Source organism: Argopecten irradians, chromosome 1 (genome assembly GCF_041381155.1).
Source record: "Argopecten irradians isolate NY chromosome 1, Ai_NY, whole genome shotgun sequence".
NCBI classification, from domain to species: domain Eukaryota; kingdom Metazoa; phylum Mollusca; class Bivalvia; order Pectinida; family Pectinidae; genus Argopecten; species Argopecten irradians.
In genome coordinates this window covers 17,515,265-17,532,653 of record NC_091134.1, presented here as the reverse complement: position 1 = coordinate 17,532,653, position 17,389 = coordinate 17,515,265, and the positions used below count along the sequence as shown (strand labels likewise).

Genomic DNA, 17,389 nt, shown 5'->3' with positions numbered 1-17,389 from the left:
GATTGTTACGTCATTATTTTGTGAGCGTAATTCATGTTGTTTTGAGCGAAAAGTATGATGTTACGCTCACAAACACATGATGTCAAACTCAATCTCATCCGCAAGGGCAGATAACTCTGTAATATGCAAAGGCAAAATAAGGCAAGTGCAAATGGCTGCCTTTCGGACCTTTGTTATATTTGGTTGGTTCCAATGACGATGTATAAAGAAAATTTATAAAGACCACAAAATTCAAATGACAAAACACTTTTAATGATTTTAATAAGCTTTATTCTTCAGATGACATAATTTAAATCATACACATTGACATGCTTGATAAACAGAGGAGCTGTAAAAGAAATGCATTGAGCAAACAAACAAGTTAAGAGTCCCTTAGAGTGGCAAGGCTATTATATTTCATCGCCTGTGTCACATTGTTCTACTGGGGGACAAAGAAATAATTCAGACCGGATTTATCTTCCTAACTGGAGGGAGGTCCTCCAGATTATGGAATCGTTACTTGGCATGGATTCCATTCACCAGTGACTGAGGGCTATCACAGTACAATTATCTACCCACTATCAGGACCTTTAATCAAATCTCTCAAGTCTATGGTTGAGTTTCTATTCCATTGCTCCCCCCTCCCCCTCCTCCCACATTTATTTATAACAAACCAATGCTTTGAAAATTGCACACATCCGAGTTTACCCTCTCCCGTTTCTTGAAATGTGTTTGTAAACATGGAATCACTACAAGAGATCACAGGGGGATCTTGGTACCCACCAAAGAATGATCTATGTCTGACAATGGAAAAAGGGATCTTTTCCCTGCTTTTCAAACTTTTTCAAACATACTACATAAAAAATTGAGACAGATTGCTTCAGTACTTTCTGAGAAACAGCAGTAACAAACTTCAACAATGACATCCAAAATGGCGACCAGTTGGCCATCTAGTTGACTGATTAGTACCAAAAGGCACAATGCACAACAAGGGCCCAAGAGGAACCTACGCATGGATTTTGAAGGAGATCCCTTCAGTAATATCAGAGAATAAGCGGTAACTATCAAAATCCATGATGGCGACCGGTTGGCCATCTTGTTGACCGTTCAGTTACAATATGTACAACTAGGGCCCTTGGGGAACCTACATATGAAATTTGAAACAGAATTCTTCCGTACTTTTATAGAAATAGCGATAACAAACATTAATTACCTAAATCCAAGATGGCAGCCTGTCGACCAATTGGTCCCAAATTGCAATATGCACAACTAGTGCCCTAGGGGAACGTAAAAATGAAATTTGAGACCGATCTCTTCAGTTCTTTCTGAGAAATAGCGGTAACAATCTCTATCAAAATCCAAGATGGCCAATAACGACCATCATATTGACCAATCGGTACCAAAATGCAACATGCATAACTAGGGCTTTAGGGGAACTCACATGTGAAATTTGAGAAATCTCCCTTCAGTACTTTCTAAGAAATAGCAGTAACAAGAAATGTTAACGGAGGAAGGACGGAAGGAAAGACAGACGGACCATGGACAAAAAGTGATTTGAATAGCCCAACATTTGATGAAGTACTTACAAGAATGAATTGATTCAATGTAATCACCTAACAAGCATAAATACACCTTCATGTATATTTTTTTATGAAACACATTGTTATATACATCATATTACATCGTTGTCTTTTCTGTATTGAGTTCTGTAAAATCAGTACAATTCATTTTAATATCAGAACTTATTACACATCTTAGAGATCAACCTGCTGATAAATGCCCACTTATAAATGGGGTTTCTATTTTGTGATTGTGTCATAAAGATTTGTCCAGCAATCAACATCAAGTCTGTTAATCCACTTAGAAACGATCACTTAGATAACCCTTAGATTTATATCACAGTTTGACAGGTTTTCTTTTGGCGCGGAGTAGTGACGCCTTGGCAGCATCAAATCCTGTGAGTGTCTTTGATGGAACTTTCTTTGCTCGTTGGCGTGTAACAATCCGGCGGGCTGGCTCCTCCTCTGCAACAGGACTTATTAGCAATATGCTCTCATCATCGTCTTTCTTCTTGCTGTAATATAAGCAATACTATCAGGTAATTTAGATAATTCAGGAGGTTTTGGCAGATAATAAAGCTATGATGTAATTTAGATAATTTGTGAAATTTCGGCAGATGCTTTAATAACAGTACCATAATATTGCCCTACTGGTTTTTGACTGTCAGATGTTCACTAAATTTCACACCAGGAATAGGTTACACAGAACCTCCAACAATTTTTGTTTAGGATGTGAACGTCAAAGAGGGCATTTGATTCTATCATATCTAGGAGTGGAAAAGAGGACTTTTCAAATACTTAGATAATTTGACCCCCACAAAACTGCATTTAATCTACTTCAGCAATTTAGGAACAAATGAAAATGTTACTTGTTTATGAACAGTGATGAAGTCAAAACAGAAAAGATGATTACAATAGGTCACTTCAGACTCCGTCTCAGGTGATCTAATACTCTGTATGTTTTAATGATAAACATGTTATACTACCTTCTCTTGGTGGTTTTCTTCTCCTTCTTCACAGGTACAGGGGCTGGTGGGGGAGTTGGTTCAGCAGGGACAAGTATAGAGGCTGGAGATGAGATGAACGATTCAGACTTTGGCTCTAGCGTCCCACTGCTGTGTTTCCTGGCAGACTGAGACCTGTAGAAACTCTCCCGAGATCTTGTTATCGGCGGTGAAAATATGAAGGACTTTAATGTTGTTGAAGGCTTAATCTCCTCCTCATCTGCTGAATGGGGATGAAATATTCAGTTAGAGAACAGGAAGATCTGTAATTTTTTGTTTCCTTACTTAGATGTCAGAACCAAAACAAAGTTACTTAAGCAAGGCATTTAGAGAGCAAATGTTAACTTATAACATCTTAGTTTCTAGACATCCAAAATATATATTATATACAATATATTATCAGATTTAATCTGTGGGAGATTGGGGATAACTTGTTTAAGACACCCCATACAACCAACCATTTGGCAAATCAAATGAGAAGGATAAGGAGGAAGCCTCATCATCTATTATTTGAATAGAAATGCCTCTGGAAAATCCCATTACTTACTTTGTTTGAAGTCCATTGACACAGGTTCTGAGAAGGTGAACGAGCTGCCTGACACAAAGTCTGTGGATAAAAAAAGAGTAAAAACACCATGATAAACTTTCTTCACTCAAAACACTGAAGAAAATTTCATTTGCGACATGTTTCAACCAAATTATATAATTTGTCTATATACCATGTACTGTGAATCTCAAGACAAAATATAGGAAGAACAATTTTCCTGAGGCACTTAGAAACACTCGCTAGGATTACTCACCTTCAGTTTTAGTAGATGTAGTTGGAATGCTTGTTGCAGACTCAGTCTTGGCTGTTTTCTTTTGACCCCTTCTTGTGGGCGTGGTTGGCTCCTGAGAGGCAGGCAGTTCTGTGACACTATTATCAGAAACGCCTCTTCGTCCCCGCCTTGTGGGCGTGGTTGGCTCCTGAGAGGCAGGCAGTTCTGTGACATTATTATCAGAAACGCCTCTTCGTCCCCGCCTTGTGGGCGTGGTTGATTCCTGAGGGGCAGGCAGTTCTGTAACAGTATTATCAGAAACGCCTCTTCGTCCCCGCCTTGTGGGCGTGGTTGGCTCCTGAGGGGCAGGCAGTTCTGTAACAGTATTATCAGAAACGCCTCTTCGTCCCCGCCTTGTGGGCGTGGTTGGCTCCTGAGGGGCAGGCAGTTCTGTAACAGTATCATCAGAAACGCCTCTTCGACCCCGCCTTGTGGGCGTAGTTGGCTCCTGAGGGGCAGGCAGTTCTGTGACACTATTATCAGAAACGCCTCTTCGTCCCCGCCTTGTGGGCGTGGTTGGCTCCTGAGGAGCACTTAGTTCTGTGACACTATTATCAGCAACGCCTCTTCGTCCCCGCCTTGTGGGCGTGGTTGGCTCCTGAGGGGTGGGGTCAACTTCTGGAATATCTATGGAAAGTTTGGCCCGTTTTGTCTGCCTTGTAGGAGTTACTGCCTTACTAGGAACAGCAGACACCTCCGAGCTGACCTCTGATGTAGATTTAGCCTTTGACCGTCTCGTTGGTGTAACTGGCTCCTCTTGTGTTTCATCTGTATGTGATTTACCTCGTCGACTTCGCCTTGTGGGTGTGGCCGATTCCTGAGGTGTCGTTAATTCCCTAGATCGGCTTTGTCTAGTGGGTGTTACAGGCTCATGGGTAGTAGAACCAGGGTCAGTTGTTTTCTTTGAACGGCCACGTCGTGTTGGTGTTGTTGGCTCCTTAGATGAAGAATCATCAGTAGGAACAGTGATTTCCTCACCAACATCAATTTTTAGCACTGGTTCTTTATGTTTACGAGATGAACGTCGAGTTGGTGTCACAGGATCCAAAGTAACATCAGGCTCTATTATTGATAGTTCTTGTTTACGAGTAGATTTTCTGGTGGGTGTTGATGTACGTGTTGGACTAACAGATCTGGTATTTCTTGTCTGTAAATAGTGCCAAGAATGTGTTAAAGATTTTCCTTTATGCATTGAATATTTTATAATCAAAATACTTCATGCGATAAATCTTATATAACTTTTCAAAATAAGTTTATTTATAATAATTACAAATATCTCCAAATGCAAAAGGTTAAAACAGATTAATTCCTTGTTTCTATGCCAATGAAATTTTTTGCACGTATATATTATCAAATCTAGAGGCGAGTAATTTTAAGAGTATTGAGTTCTGGGCATCTATTCTGTTGTTACTTATTATTTTATATATGATCATATAATCTGTAGACTACTGACCCTGTCCTGTTGTTTGTATGGCGAGTCCTGTCCTGACTCTGGTGGGGTCGGTGGTATCCTTGGAGACAAGGTCGGACTGAAGCTTCCATCATCCTTCAAAAATCAAACATTAACTAATAAACATTATTAAGAAGGCAATAAGATTACACCCGTAACACCCAAAAATCCCTACTAACATTTTGCTCAAGGGGCCTTTCTAATTATGCAGAGCATTTGTAAAAGTATCCTGAAGGACATGTCAATTTAAATTCAGGCCTTTAAATTCTTTATCTAAGCTCATTTGGAAAAAACACAAAATCATTAAGTCCGTCATTACTTCATTAACCAACAACTATGGTAGAACTGGTCCAACTATTCCCAGTAAGGAGCTCACCCTCCATATTTCTTCTTTCTCCTCTCCCAACCCCTAGATTAATATTTGAAATATTAGAATTAATTGAAGCTGAAGAAATGTATTATCAAATGACATGATATCCCTTAATATCAATTTCATTTTAAGTTTAAATGATCAAGAATTAAAGCCAACTGTTACTGATTTATACCTGTTGTGTAAAACGAGGTGATCGCCTGGCAGATGAGGGGCTCTCGGATACCTCTGTGTGGCTTACTTCAACCACAAGCTGCTCGGTCACATCTCTGATATCTTCCTTACGAGTCCTTGGTGAGCGCTTGGGTGACATAGAGGCACTTTTGGGCAGTCTTTTGGGTGATATTGAGGGAGTTCTTGTGGTATGTTTTGTTGCAGCTGAAGGTTGTTGACTAGTTGACGGGAGGTCTTTCTCACTACCTCCAGACAGACGTATAGATTTCTTTGGAGAAGGAGCACACACAGAATCGACCTCAGGTATCTTTATTTCCAGGGGTTTATTTTCCCTCTGCACCTGACCTGATGGGATTTTCTCTGCGTCATCCTTCAGTGAATTTGCATTCTCATTACTGTTTAAGCTAGATGAACACTGAGCTTCATTTGGATCTTCCAGTTCCTTGGCTGGAACTAGCTCCGTGCTGAATGACACTTGTTGGATCTGCCCCACTTGAGTCACAGAATCACACACCTCCATGTTACTGCTGTCAGCCTCGGCAAACAAGGAACGTTGACGAGACCTCTCAGAATTAACCCTCTCAGAGGGCAGAGGTACAGAATCTAAATTATCAGCTTCTAATCGGTTCAAAGAGGGAGATACACTACTGTTAATGATCTTACTGGCGCTGCTCACACGCTCATCGATAGATTCATTTTTATCATCATCTATTATCATGTCTTCTTTATCCTTTAAATCAATCTTCTCTTCCTCTCCTGATGATACATTTGGCTCTACCACAGGTTCTTCCTCTGTTAGATCAATCTCTATGGGTTCTTCTTTGTCTCCTGATGATACACTTGGCTCTACAACAGGTTCCACCTCCGTCTGCTTGCTGGACTCCTCTTCATACTGCTGATATTTAGGGGTATAAAGACCCCGAATCGGTGACTTAGAAAGTTTCACAGTTGGTGAACGGGGCAGATTTTTCACTAATGGACTGTGTCGTAGCCTAAGGGGGCTGTCCGGAATGTCTCTAAGTGAAGTAAAGGGATTTGATAGTTCTGGGGAGGCAGGAAGCCTGTCCATGTCCTCCATTACACTTCCCAGTGGAGAAGCTGTAGGCTCGGATGTAGTGTCTGTACCATCTCTTGGGGTGTTAAAGGTTTCTGTACTATCATCCTCCTCATGGGTCATATCTGTACACAGAGAAGATAGAGTGTTATGCTCTGTAAATTATTTGGATATTACTGAAGCAGTATGTTACCATTGATCTTATCTCACCAGATATCATTTGTGAGTTGTTAGTCAGGTTTCACAAAAACAAATAATGAAATCATTATCTAGTTTTATTATAATATTTCAGGTGTAGAGCATGATGGTGTCTAGTCTCTGATGACAGATACATCATGTGATATAATGGTCATTTTTATGGCATTGATCTATACGTACCAACAGATGATGAATTTAACTTGAAGGTGATGTCATCATCTTCCATATCCATTGGATAAGACACCTTCCTCTCATCGTGTAGAGGGGGGCGGCGTAACTCATCCATACGACTGTAGTTCTTGGGTGATCGGGAAATGCTGATAATGATAAAGTTATTAGGGTTATAGGTATTAATTATATAGAGGATATTCCTTGTTTCTTGATGAATACCAGTTATATTTCATCAAGTGAGGTTGAAACTTTGATATTTTTCACTCATGCTTTCTAGTTCTGCCAAAGGTTATTCCACCAATGTATTTCGCAGAGTTATTTCCCTTTGCGATTATTATGTCATATTTTTTTTAGCATAATGTCATATTTCTACACAAAATTTGACATCATTTTCATGCACAAACTAATAACGTAACAATAAAAAGACATTTTCAGTGTGAATGCTGCATTCCAATTGATCAAAGTAAGTGCAAATACCAAAAGTGATATTTTCCCTAAAGTGAAGTATATCGCTTTTATGGCCCCCCTAAAACCATAAATTTCAATGCAAAAATGTAATAAAATAACTTTATTGATGACACTGTTATATATTATATTTTGTTTTAAGTTGTATCAGGTTAGAGAGAGGAATCTTTAATACCAGATTTTGAACTAGCAAATTCGAAGTGAATTAAGTGTTAGTCTTTAAATGTTAGGATATCTTATTCTTGGCTTAAAAGATATTTTTGTTTTGAAATTATTATCAATATTGATGTTTCAAGATATTGCTTTATATAATTGTTTTAGCAATTTAAAGCTGAACCCAGTAACAGTATACGTTTTGTAAATTTTAATTTCTGTAACATAACGTGACTAGATATTTACCATTTTTAATTTAGTAAATTGGGATATTTTGGTGTCGGAAGATTTTGGCGCTTTTGCATTAAAATAGTGTGATTAAATTTTATTGTGTTTAAATTTGGCGTTTCCATGTGCTCTTTAAACATTTGACACACAAATTTGATCTGGACAAAATACTAGAATTTCGAAGAAGCATTTGTATTTCATAACGTAACGAGTTTGAAGCTATATCAATACTAGAATATTGTCTTCAATAGAAGTAATTATTTATCACACACCTGTACACATATGTTTACACAGGTAACTGTGTGTTTCCGGTTGAATGAGCGTTCTCTATATGTTTACGTAACATGATCTGATAACTTACCCAAAATATCTCAATTTATGGTAGCTTGTCCCAAGGGCAGCCTTACCTTATCATTTTTTAGTATGTAACATTCTATATAATATTTGTATATATATAAAGTATCTAAGTAAGCCATCATTGGCTAGACATTTCTTATATTTGATGTAGTATTATTTTTATGAAATGTTTTTACGTTTGAAGATTTTTTTATGAAATGTTTTTACGTTTGAAGATGTTTGACACATTACTAAAACAATTGATTGATTGATTGAGTACATTTTTCTCCAAGTAAACACACATAAAGGTGCTTCTTTATCATATACAATTACAATTCTTTGAATGGCTTCAAAAACACTAATAACAACTAAATACCTCTCTGGGGTTGGACTGCGATCTTTAATTGATCTAGGACTGGGTGGTGACACAGGTGAACTTTGACCTTTCATAGTCCTTTGAACCTTGACCCCCGAGAACTTTAGATGTTTAGACTTGGCTGTAGGTGTTTCCTTGGGGGTATCAATAAAAGAGACAGTTCTGGGAGAGGCTGGCAACGATGAGTCGTGGAACCCCAACTTTTTGGCAAACGGCTTCGACATGGATGACTGATTGGAGTCTGTAATAAGAAAAACAAATGGGTAACCACCATCTTTGACAATCCTGTTATTGTTACGTTTCATTGAAATAACACGTTTATGAGTAGTCTAGAACAAGAGGCGCAATTGCTTTTTTTTTTTTTTTAATAATTACTGTATTATGTAATGGTACATATTAGCTTAAAATTCAAATTTTCTTTAATTTGCCAACGTTAAACAATAAAACTAAAATTATATAAGCTTTCCCCTAAATCAGGAATACACATTTGTCCTAAAATATGTTTTCCATACATCTGTGAAGAGTATTTGTTAATACTCTTTTCAGGAATTTTTGAAGTTATATAATGTAAAACCAATTTGGTCTCTTTTGGTCCTGCCCCTCAGACCCCTGAATGCATATGTCAGTCAGGGAAATTTTGTCAACGAGGGTTCAACTGCCATCTCTTACTGATAATTCTGACAACATTTAATAATTCTCAAAAATGTGTTTTTTCTACCGGTATATAAGCTATAGTACACTTGACTCCCTCCCCAGGGGGAAACACAAGACCCCAGGGTCATATAATTCACAATTTTAGTAAAGGACCTTAAGACCTTTCCATCTATGAAAACTATTTGATTCTACCTTTTCCGGAATTTCAGAAGAAGATTTTTTAAGTTTTAGCCTATTTTGATCCCTTTTGGCTCCACCCCTAAGGCCCCTGGGGGGCTGGGACATACAATTCACAATTTTGGTAGACCTTTGGCTGGGTCAGTGGTCTAAGGTGACCTAAAAACACATTTACTTGATCATGAACATTGTATCATTTAGCTTAGCTCAAGTAACTTGCTGACGTGTGTAGAAAATTATGCGTCGTCGACCTCTATCATGTCAATTTCTGGCTAGACATTTTAAAATTAGGTCATGACTGTTCTCCCATATCACTTGTATTTTGCCACAAAATGTGAAATAAAATCAAGCAATAGTCATTTTAATTCCTAACACATCACAACCTTGTAATCAGCATGTCAGAGGATTTTCGTGCACATTCTGGCCCAGTGAACATATGAAGGTCAAAGTCATTCAATTGAACAAACTTCATAGCCTTTCTTCCAAGCATGCTACAGACCCACTATCAGTACCCTGGGTCTTTTAGTTATTCACAAGTGGCCCAAGGACCTTAACAGTCATCTGAATACCTATAGTTACCATATAGGAAACTAATTAGTTATGGTGTCATTGTGGCCATCTTAGATTCGGGATCAATCCCAGATGTAACAATACTTTGTCGAGATCATGTCAGGATAATTCCAGGCAAGTTTCAGCCAAAATCGCACTTGCAGAACTCGAAGAAGTTCTCAAAATGTGTTTTCAAGATGACGGCTGTGACGGCCATCTTGGATTTTGGATCAGCCCGAAAAATAGCAACACTTCGTAAGGATCTTTTCATTCGAGATTCATACAAATCACATCGGTAGAACTTGAAAATGTGTTCAAAATGTGTTTTCAAGATGGCAGCTGTGATGAAAAAAAATAACAACACTTTGTCAGGACCATATAAGGATCATTTCCAGTTTCAGCAACACCCCACCAGTAGAACTTGAGAAGAACTTCAAAATGTGTTTTCAAGATGGCAGCTGTGACGACAATTTTCATTTTCGTATAGATCCGAAAAATAACAATACTTTGTCGATGTTAAGGAATATTTCAGGCAAGTTTCAGCCAAAATCAATGAGGAACATGTTACAAGAGGTGGAGTAATTTCACTACCTGTCATACCTAAATAATTGTTCTTAAGTTAAGAATCTTACCCTTTATGCCAGTTTGTGATGGGGATAACTGAGTGGATGGAGACCTCGCGAGGAACTTCTTCACCTTCAATATGGATTGAGGCGTGGCATGAGTAGAGAGCGATGGCTGCTTTTTCACAGGTGTCCGCTTTTTTACTTTTGGGGTCTCCAACATGTTTAATAATTCTGCTCCAAATATCTTGGATCTCCTGTTAAAAAGATAATTCAAAGTCAAACAAATTAAAGAAGCTACAGTCTTTATTGATGATCATGTTAATGACAGATAATAATATTTTGTACAAAAAATATGCTGACACAATCATGTATACATGTGTAGGAAACACACAATCTGTTATACAACAAATTGTAAACATAATTTCAACTTTGACATATATATATATATTAACATTTACTTGTCACTTCTACTATTTAAACTAACCAAGGCAAAGTGAAGTATATGACAGTATAACTGACACCCAAAACGTGACCATTATGACGTAACTCTATCTCATACTCCCCACCAAATTACATGTGTGAGAGTTGTACCTTCTAAACTGTGTGACTGGGCTCTTAGCACTAGAGAATGGGGTCAGAGCAGCAGGTTGCCAGGGTGTGGCCTTGGATCCTGGGTCACCATTGGCCTTAAGATAGGTCACATACTGTGGTAGGCTGTAGGTAAACAAGATCAGCAACTTATAACAAACAACTCAACATTTTTATAATATCAACTACAGGAAGCGGATCCCCCCCAACTTATAGTCTTTCCTGCTATTTCCTGCTATATTTGTCCAATTTTGGAAATGCTAAAACAACAGATGAAGTTTATCCTAAAATTTATTAAAATTGATGTTATTTTTCTGACAAAAAACAGACAAATATACATACACATCTGTTACTGATTTTTGAAAATACTTCCTTTGGTGTTTGTGGAATAAAACTAAAATTATGGTTGAAGTCTTTGGTAAAAATGAATGATAGACAGTAAGACTTGGGACTCACCTGAGTCTGGACATTGACTTGGGTGTGATTGGGGTACAAACAAATGGTCCGACAGGTTCTTCATCTGGTCTGAAGAGAAAAAGACAAATTTACCTCTCAATATTTTCACCATCATATCTTTTCCCTCCAAAATTTCCAAACTACAAATGTACACAAAGCCAATATGTAAAATGTGTGTTTTTCACATAACTGGCCCGTCTAGCCATGTCATACGGGCATGTCATATATATCGTAAGACACATGTGTAATAACACTATTGTGACATCACAGGTAGTTTTTATGTCATAATCTATATATGACGTCGCCTGATTGTCTCGGTAGACAGAAACGTCACATCCAAGCCAGATTTCAAGAGTTTTGCATAGAGAGGAAACTTTTGAAGTTTTACTTAAACTCTATTACTAAATGTTATGTGATAAATAGAATCTTACACTCATGACTATATGATATGAAATTTATCAAACTGACCAAAAGGCTCGTGGCATATAAAATTACTGAACTCGTTTGATAAATTTCATATCACATAGCCACTTATGTAAGATCCTCTATTTAGACATATGGGTACATAACCAAGAAGCATAATTTTTTTCTAGTCAAAGCACAATGATCTATCAATGAAACATACTAACAGAAAGGGGAGGTAACTGATAAGAATAGGCAACCATTAAATTCTTAACACAAGTACTTTAAGCATTGTGATTATTTGATGATGATGACCTACTTTTCCAGAATGTCCTCTTCCACTTTCACCTCCTTTACTTTGTCAACAATCTCAAGGAACAAAGATGACTGAGATACAACACGATTTCCTTTAGACTGAGTTACTGTCGTGGATAGCGGCTTTGGTTTCATCACTGAAATCAAAATGTGATATTCATAAACATACATTCACAATGCTATTACAGTAGCAATATGACTATCAACAATGCTGTGAGATTTATATGCATATAGCAAAGATAATGATATTTTGCTTACACTTAACCTCTACAGCATAAAGATATATACAGCCAATCATTCAGAAGGCCTGGTAGCTTGCTTTATTTGAATATAGTATTTACCAGTATTTACCTTTTCGTGTCTGTGGCACATTCTTTGCAATGTTATGATTTTCAAAGATGAGTTTCCTCTGGGCTTCTGGCAGTATAGACATATATCCGTCCACTATTGCATTTCTTGCTGCAAGTCTTTCTCGTGCTTTACAACTCACATCCGTCTGAAAGTGCATTATGACCCATTTTCAACATATTCAATGTCTTGAAAGGCAACATATCATTTAATAGAAAATTACTTCCAACATGTAAATTTCTGCAGTTGTATGTTATTTAAGTTATCATTACTATGAATAACAATTTGAAAAGAGCAAAACATAATTCATTCAGACATCTCAGCATGGGTACAGTCAATCCTGCTTTAACGACCGCCTGCCTATAATGACCAGTTTTTAGACTGCCCGTGCATTTTTACTATATAATGGTATACACTATGCATAACGATCACCTGTCTAATGGGGCTAACGACCAGTCATTTTAGCCCCGTCAAAGTTGTCTAACGACCGGTTGCTGAGATCGACTTTTCGAGTACCCGGTAGTAGTAGCGTCCCTTTGACCTACTTCCGGTAATTAACTCCCTTAGTAAGCAAATGGCAGCCATTACTGAAGTCCAAGCTATGAATTGTTTATACAAGACTGTATCTATGGTTTATAACCATGCGGTCGTAGCATTTGAGGTACAAATATGTTTGCCGACTTGAAGATGGAAGTTTTAACGACCTTTTATGCCTATCAAAGACTGAAATTATGTTTGGTCGCGAACGCCATGTGTACGAAAAGATCACTTGTAAAGCGTGATTTAATGTGATCCGTATTTCATTGTCGATATTTATCATTGTAATACTTTTAAGAAATGGCCTGTACTTAACCTTTTTCAAATTTGGCCAATAAATTTACGTTTGATTTCTTAACGATTATAGAGTCAGTTGGATAAGGCTATCGCCCGATGTAACCCGGGTATTCTCGATGTGTTTATCAATAAAATACAATCTCATTACTTTTTGGAAATGCTACTGAAGGTTAATATGTGTACCTGCATTGATTTTAATAGTTTTGAAGCTATATATTGTGAAAAAACACCTCCAAATCGATATATTGTGAAAAAACACCTCCAAATCGATCTTTTATGTCCCGAGATTAATCCGTCAAAACTGGTTACACAGCAACATTACATGTACGACTTGCCAGCGAGAATGTGTTGTACAAAATTTTACATGCATATATTGAATATTTCAATAAAAAGTTAAAATAATTTCATTGTAATAATATTTCTCAATTTGCTGAACAAAGAAACCAGATGGTTTTTAAGAATTTGAATTGCTAGTTACCCTTTCTACAGAGAGTTTAAAAAGTAAGCCTTCCATAGAAAGGAGAAATAGTGATATCATGTTATGATGAACTTACAAGCACTGCCTGTTTGAGCTTCTCGTTAAGTTGAATGGCTTCTACATAGCGCGCCCGTTGGAGGAGGTGGAGTACAAGCACCTCCCGAGAATAAGGCTCCGAACTTTGTGTCAGGTACTTTACCAGGAGATGGTCTTCTGTATCAGTCAGCGGTAACTGTAGGAGTTTGGCAATGGTTTTCACTGTACAAAGGACAACAAATAGTAGTATTGAACTTTAGTGACCTCCCACAATGCACTGCACAAATTAAATGAACGTAAACAAAATGGTGGGTCAAAAAAGTGGGTGAAGCGAACACAAACAAATTCCAATAGAAACCTGATTACGACAATAGTCAGTAACGTGAGCGAATGGTAAAATAGGTAAATATAAATGGATCGCTGCAATACACGAGACGGAAGCCATTACTTCCAACTTTATACTTGCGTGATGTACATGTGTGCAATTAAGTCAAGAACCTCTTTTTGCGGTGCCCCTTCGAATGAAAAGTTTCGTTTGACTTTTGCCTTATCATTCAATTACGCTAAAAACAACTGATAGGAATATTAACAAATATGGCTTATACTTCATATGTCAACGATCGTAAATTAGAAAATCTGATATTCCTTGTCATGTCAGCAAGTTTGTCGACCAGTTTTCATTTTGTGTTCAAAAATAGAATGTGACGGATTATTCTTATCATTTTTGGTCCCTATAAGTCCCTATAACAATCTCTCTGCTGTCACTACAGACCTCCCTGAACAATGTCACTATAAGTCCCTATAACAATCTCTCTGCTGTCACTACAGACCTCCCTGAACAATGTCACTATAAGTCCCTATAACAATCTCTCTGCTGTCACTACAGACCTCCCTGAACAATGTCACTCTATAAGTCATTATAACAATCTCTCTGCTGTCACTACAGACCTCCCTGAACAATGTCACTATAAGTCCCTATAACAATCTCTCTGCTGTCACTACAGACCTCCCTGAACAATGTCACTATAAGTCCCTATAACAATCTCTCTGCTGTCACTACAGACCTCCCTGAACAATGTCACTATAAGTCCCTATAACAATCTCTCTGCTGTCACTACAGACCTCCCTGAACAATGTCACTATAAGTCCCTATAACAATCTCTCTGCTGTCACTACAGACCTCCCTGAACAATGTCACTATAAGTCCCTATAACAATCTCTCTGCTGTCACTACAGAGTCCCTTTAACAATCTCTCTGCTGTCACTACAGAGTCCCTATAACAATCTCTCTGCTGTCACTACAGAGTCCCTATAAAACAATCTCTCTGCTGTCACTACAGACCTCCCTGAACAATGTCACTATAAGTCCCTATAACAATCTCTCTGCTGTCACTACAGACCTCCCTGAACAATGTCACTATAAGTCCCTATAACAATCTCTCTGCTGTCACTACAGACCTCCCTGAACAATGTCACTATAAGTCCCTATAACAATCTCTCTGCTGTCACTACAGACCTCCCTGAACAATGTCACTATAAGTCCCTATAACAATCTCTCTGCTGTCACTACAGACCTCCCTGAACAATGTCACTATAAGTCCCTATAACAATCTCTCTGCTGTCACTACAGACCTCCCTGAACAATGTCACTATAAGTCCCTATAACAATCTCTCTGCTGTCACTACAGACCTCCCTGAACAATGTCACTATAAGTCCCTTTAACAATCTCTCTGCTGTCACTACAGAGTCCCTATAACAATCCTCTCATGCTGTCACTACACAACCTCCCTGAACAATGTCACTATAAGTCCCTATAACAATCTCTCTGTTGTCACTACAGACCTCCCTGAACAATGTCACTATAAGTCCCTTTAAAAACATCTCTCTGCTGTCACTACAAACCTCCCTGAATAATGTCACTATAAGTCCCTATAACAATCTCTCTGCTGTCACTACAGACCTCCCTGAACAATGTCACCATAAGTCCCTATAACAATCTCTCTGCTGTCACTACAGAGTCCGTATAACAATCTCTCTGCTGTCACTACAGAGTCCCTATAACAATCTCTCTGCTGTCACTACAGAGTCCCTTTAACAATCTCTCTGCTGTCACTATAAGTCCCTATAACAATCTCTCTGCTGTCACTACAAACCTCCCTGAACAATGTCACTATAAGTCATTATAACAATCTCTCTGCTGTCACTACAGACCTCCCTGAACAATGACACTATAAGTCCCTATAACAATCTTTCTGCGGTCACTACAGACCTCCCTGAACAATGTCACTATAAGTCCCTATAACAATCTCTCTGCTGTCACTACAGACCTCCCTGAACAATGTCACTATAAGTCCCTATAACAATCTCTCTGCTGTCACTACAGACCTCCCTGAACAATGTCACTATAAGTCCCTATAACAATCTCTCTGCTGTCACTACAGACCCCCCTGAACAATGTCACTATAAGTCCCTATAACAATCTCTCTGCTGTCACTACAGACCCCCCTGAACAATGTCACTATAAATCCCTTTAACAATCTCTCTGCTGTCACTATAAGTCCCTATAACAATCTCTCTGCTGTCACTACAGACCTCCCTGAACAATGTCACTATAAGTCCCTATAACAATCTCTCTGCGGTCACTACAGACCCCCCTGAACAATGTCACTATAAGTCCCTATAACAATCTCTCTGCGGTCACTACAGACCTCCCTGAACAATGTCATTATAAGTCCCTATAACAATAACTATGTAGTCACTACAGATCTCCCTGAACAATGTAACTATAAGTCCCTATAACAATATCTCTGCTGTCACTACAGACCTCCCTCATCAATGTCACTATAAGTCCCTTTAAAAAAAACTTACAACATTAGCAGTAGTTATTACTTACTTTGTTGACAGCCATGGAACAGATGGAAAAGTAAATCCTCCAAATTGGCCTCGTCTCTGTATGTCCGTACATATTCCAGTGCCTGTGCAATCAGTCTGTAAGAAATTTCAATCAGTTACGATATATGATAAAAATTAAAACAGCTTTAAAGGAATTTCTTTTTACTAACATATTATAAATTGACCTTCACTTTTGGGTAGTAAGATTGAAATCAATGGGGGAAAAAGGTTTTCTTCAGGGTACTCTGGCTTCCCCATCAAACCAAACATCAAACATTCTTAAATGACCCTTACAACCTTACAATCAATAGAAGTACATAAAACTAGAACTGTTCCCAGAATGGATGACTGATTCTATTGATTTATAACCTTTACAGTGTGAAAAGTTGAAATGTTGATGTGAAGTTTTGTTACTTACAGTTGGAAAATTTGACATTTTGATGAGAAGTTTTTGTGACTTAGTTTGGAAAAATAACTAGGAAAATATGTGTGTGTGTGTGTGTGTGTGTGTGTGTGTGTGTGTGTGTGTGTGTGTGTGTGTGTGTGTGTGGTTGCGTTTATTAGAGACAGGTCTAATGGAATAAATACAGTTCATCTACTATTCCTCCAAAGACTTACCATACTACAACACACGGTAAAACCTGTCTACCCTTGTAGAATGACCACCTATGGAGTATAAACACTTAATTGAGGTCATCAATGGTCAATTTCAACACAATTTGACCTATAAAGACGTTTATTATGAAGACCATTTTATT

The 17,389-nt window shown here is 38.0% G+C and overlaps 1 protein-coding gene across 2 annotated transcripts in view; it reads right to left on the bottom strand.

Annotated features, from left to right (window-relative positions):
* Window positions 1-253: 253 nt before the first annotated feature.
* The window catches only part of LOC138319363 (protein ELYS-like), a 38,093-nt gene continuing 20,957 nt past the window's right edge, over window positions 254-17,389 (bottom strand). Inside the window, exons 25-39 of one of the 2 annotated variants that reach the window (XM_069262461.1) lie at window positions 16,633-16,727; window positions 13,779-13,960; window positions 12,394-12,538; window positions 12,047-12,179; window positions 11,326-11,394; window positions 10,873-10,995; window positions 10,348-10,535; window positions 8,336-8,576; window positions 6,787-6,923; window positions 5,356-6,533; window positions 4,814-4,906; window positions 3,343-4,507; window positions 3,090-3,149; window positions 2,525-2,765; window positions 254-2,053 (exon numbers count right to left, since the gene is read on the bottom strand). In XM_069262461.1, the coding sequence (XP_069118562.1) occupies window positions 1,876-2,053; window positions 2,525-2,765; window positions 3,090-3,149; window positions 3,343-4,507; window positions 4,814-4,906; window positions 5,356-6,533; window positions 6,787-6,923; window positions 8,336-8,576; window positions 10,348-10,535; window positions 10,873-10,995; window positions 11,326-11,394; window positions 12,047-12,179; window positions 12,394-12,538; window positions 13,779-13,960; window positions 16,633-16,727 (4,228 nt within the window). In that variant the 3' untranslated portion in view covers window positions 254-1,875. The remainder of the gene's footprint in view (window positions 2,054-2,524; window positions 2,766-3,089; window positions 3,150-3,342; window positions 4,508-4,813; window positions 4,907-5,355; window positions 6,534-6,786; window positions 6,924-8,335; window positions 8,577-10,347; window positions 10,536-10,872; window positions 10,996-11,325; window positions 11,395-12,046; window positions 12,180-12,393; window positions 12,539-13,778; window positions 13,961-16,632; window positions 16,728-17,389) is intronic. The other variant, XM_069262467.1, reaches the window with a different exon arrangement.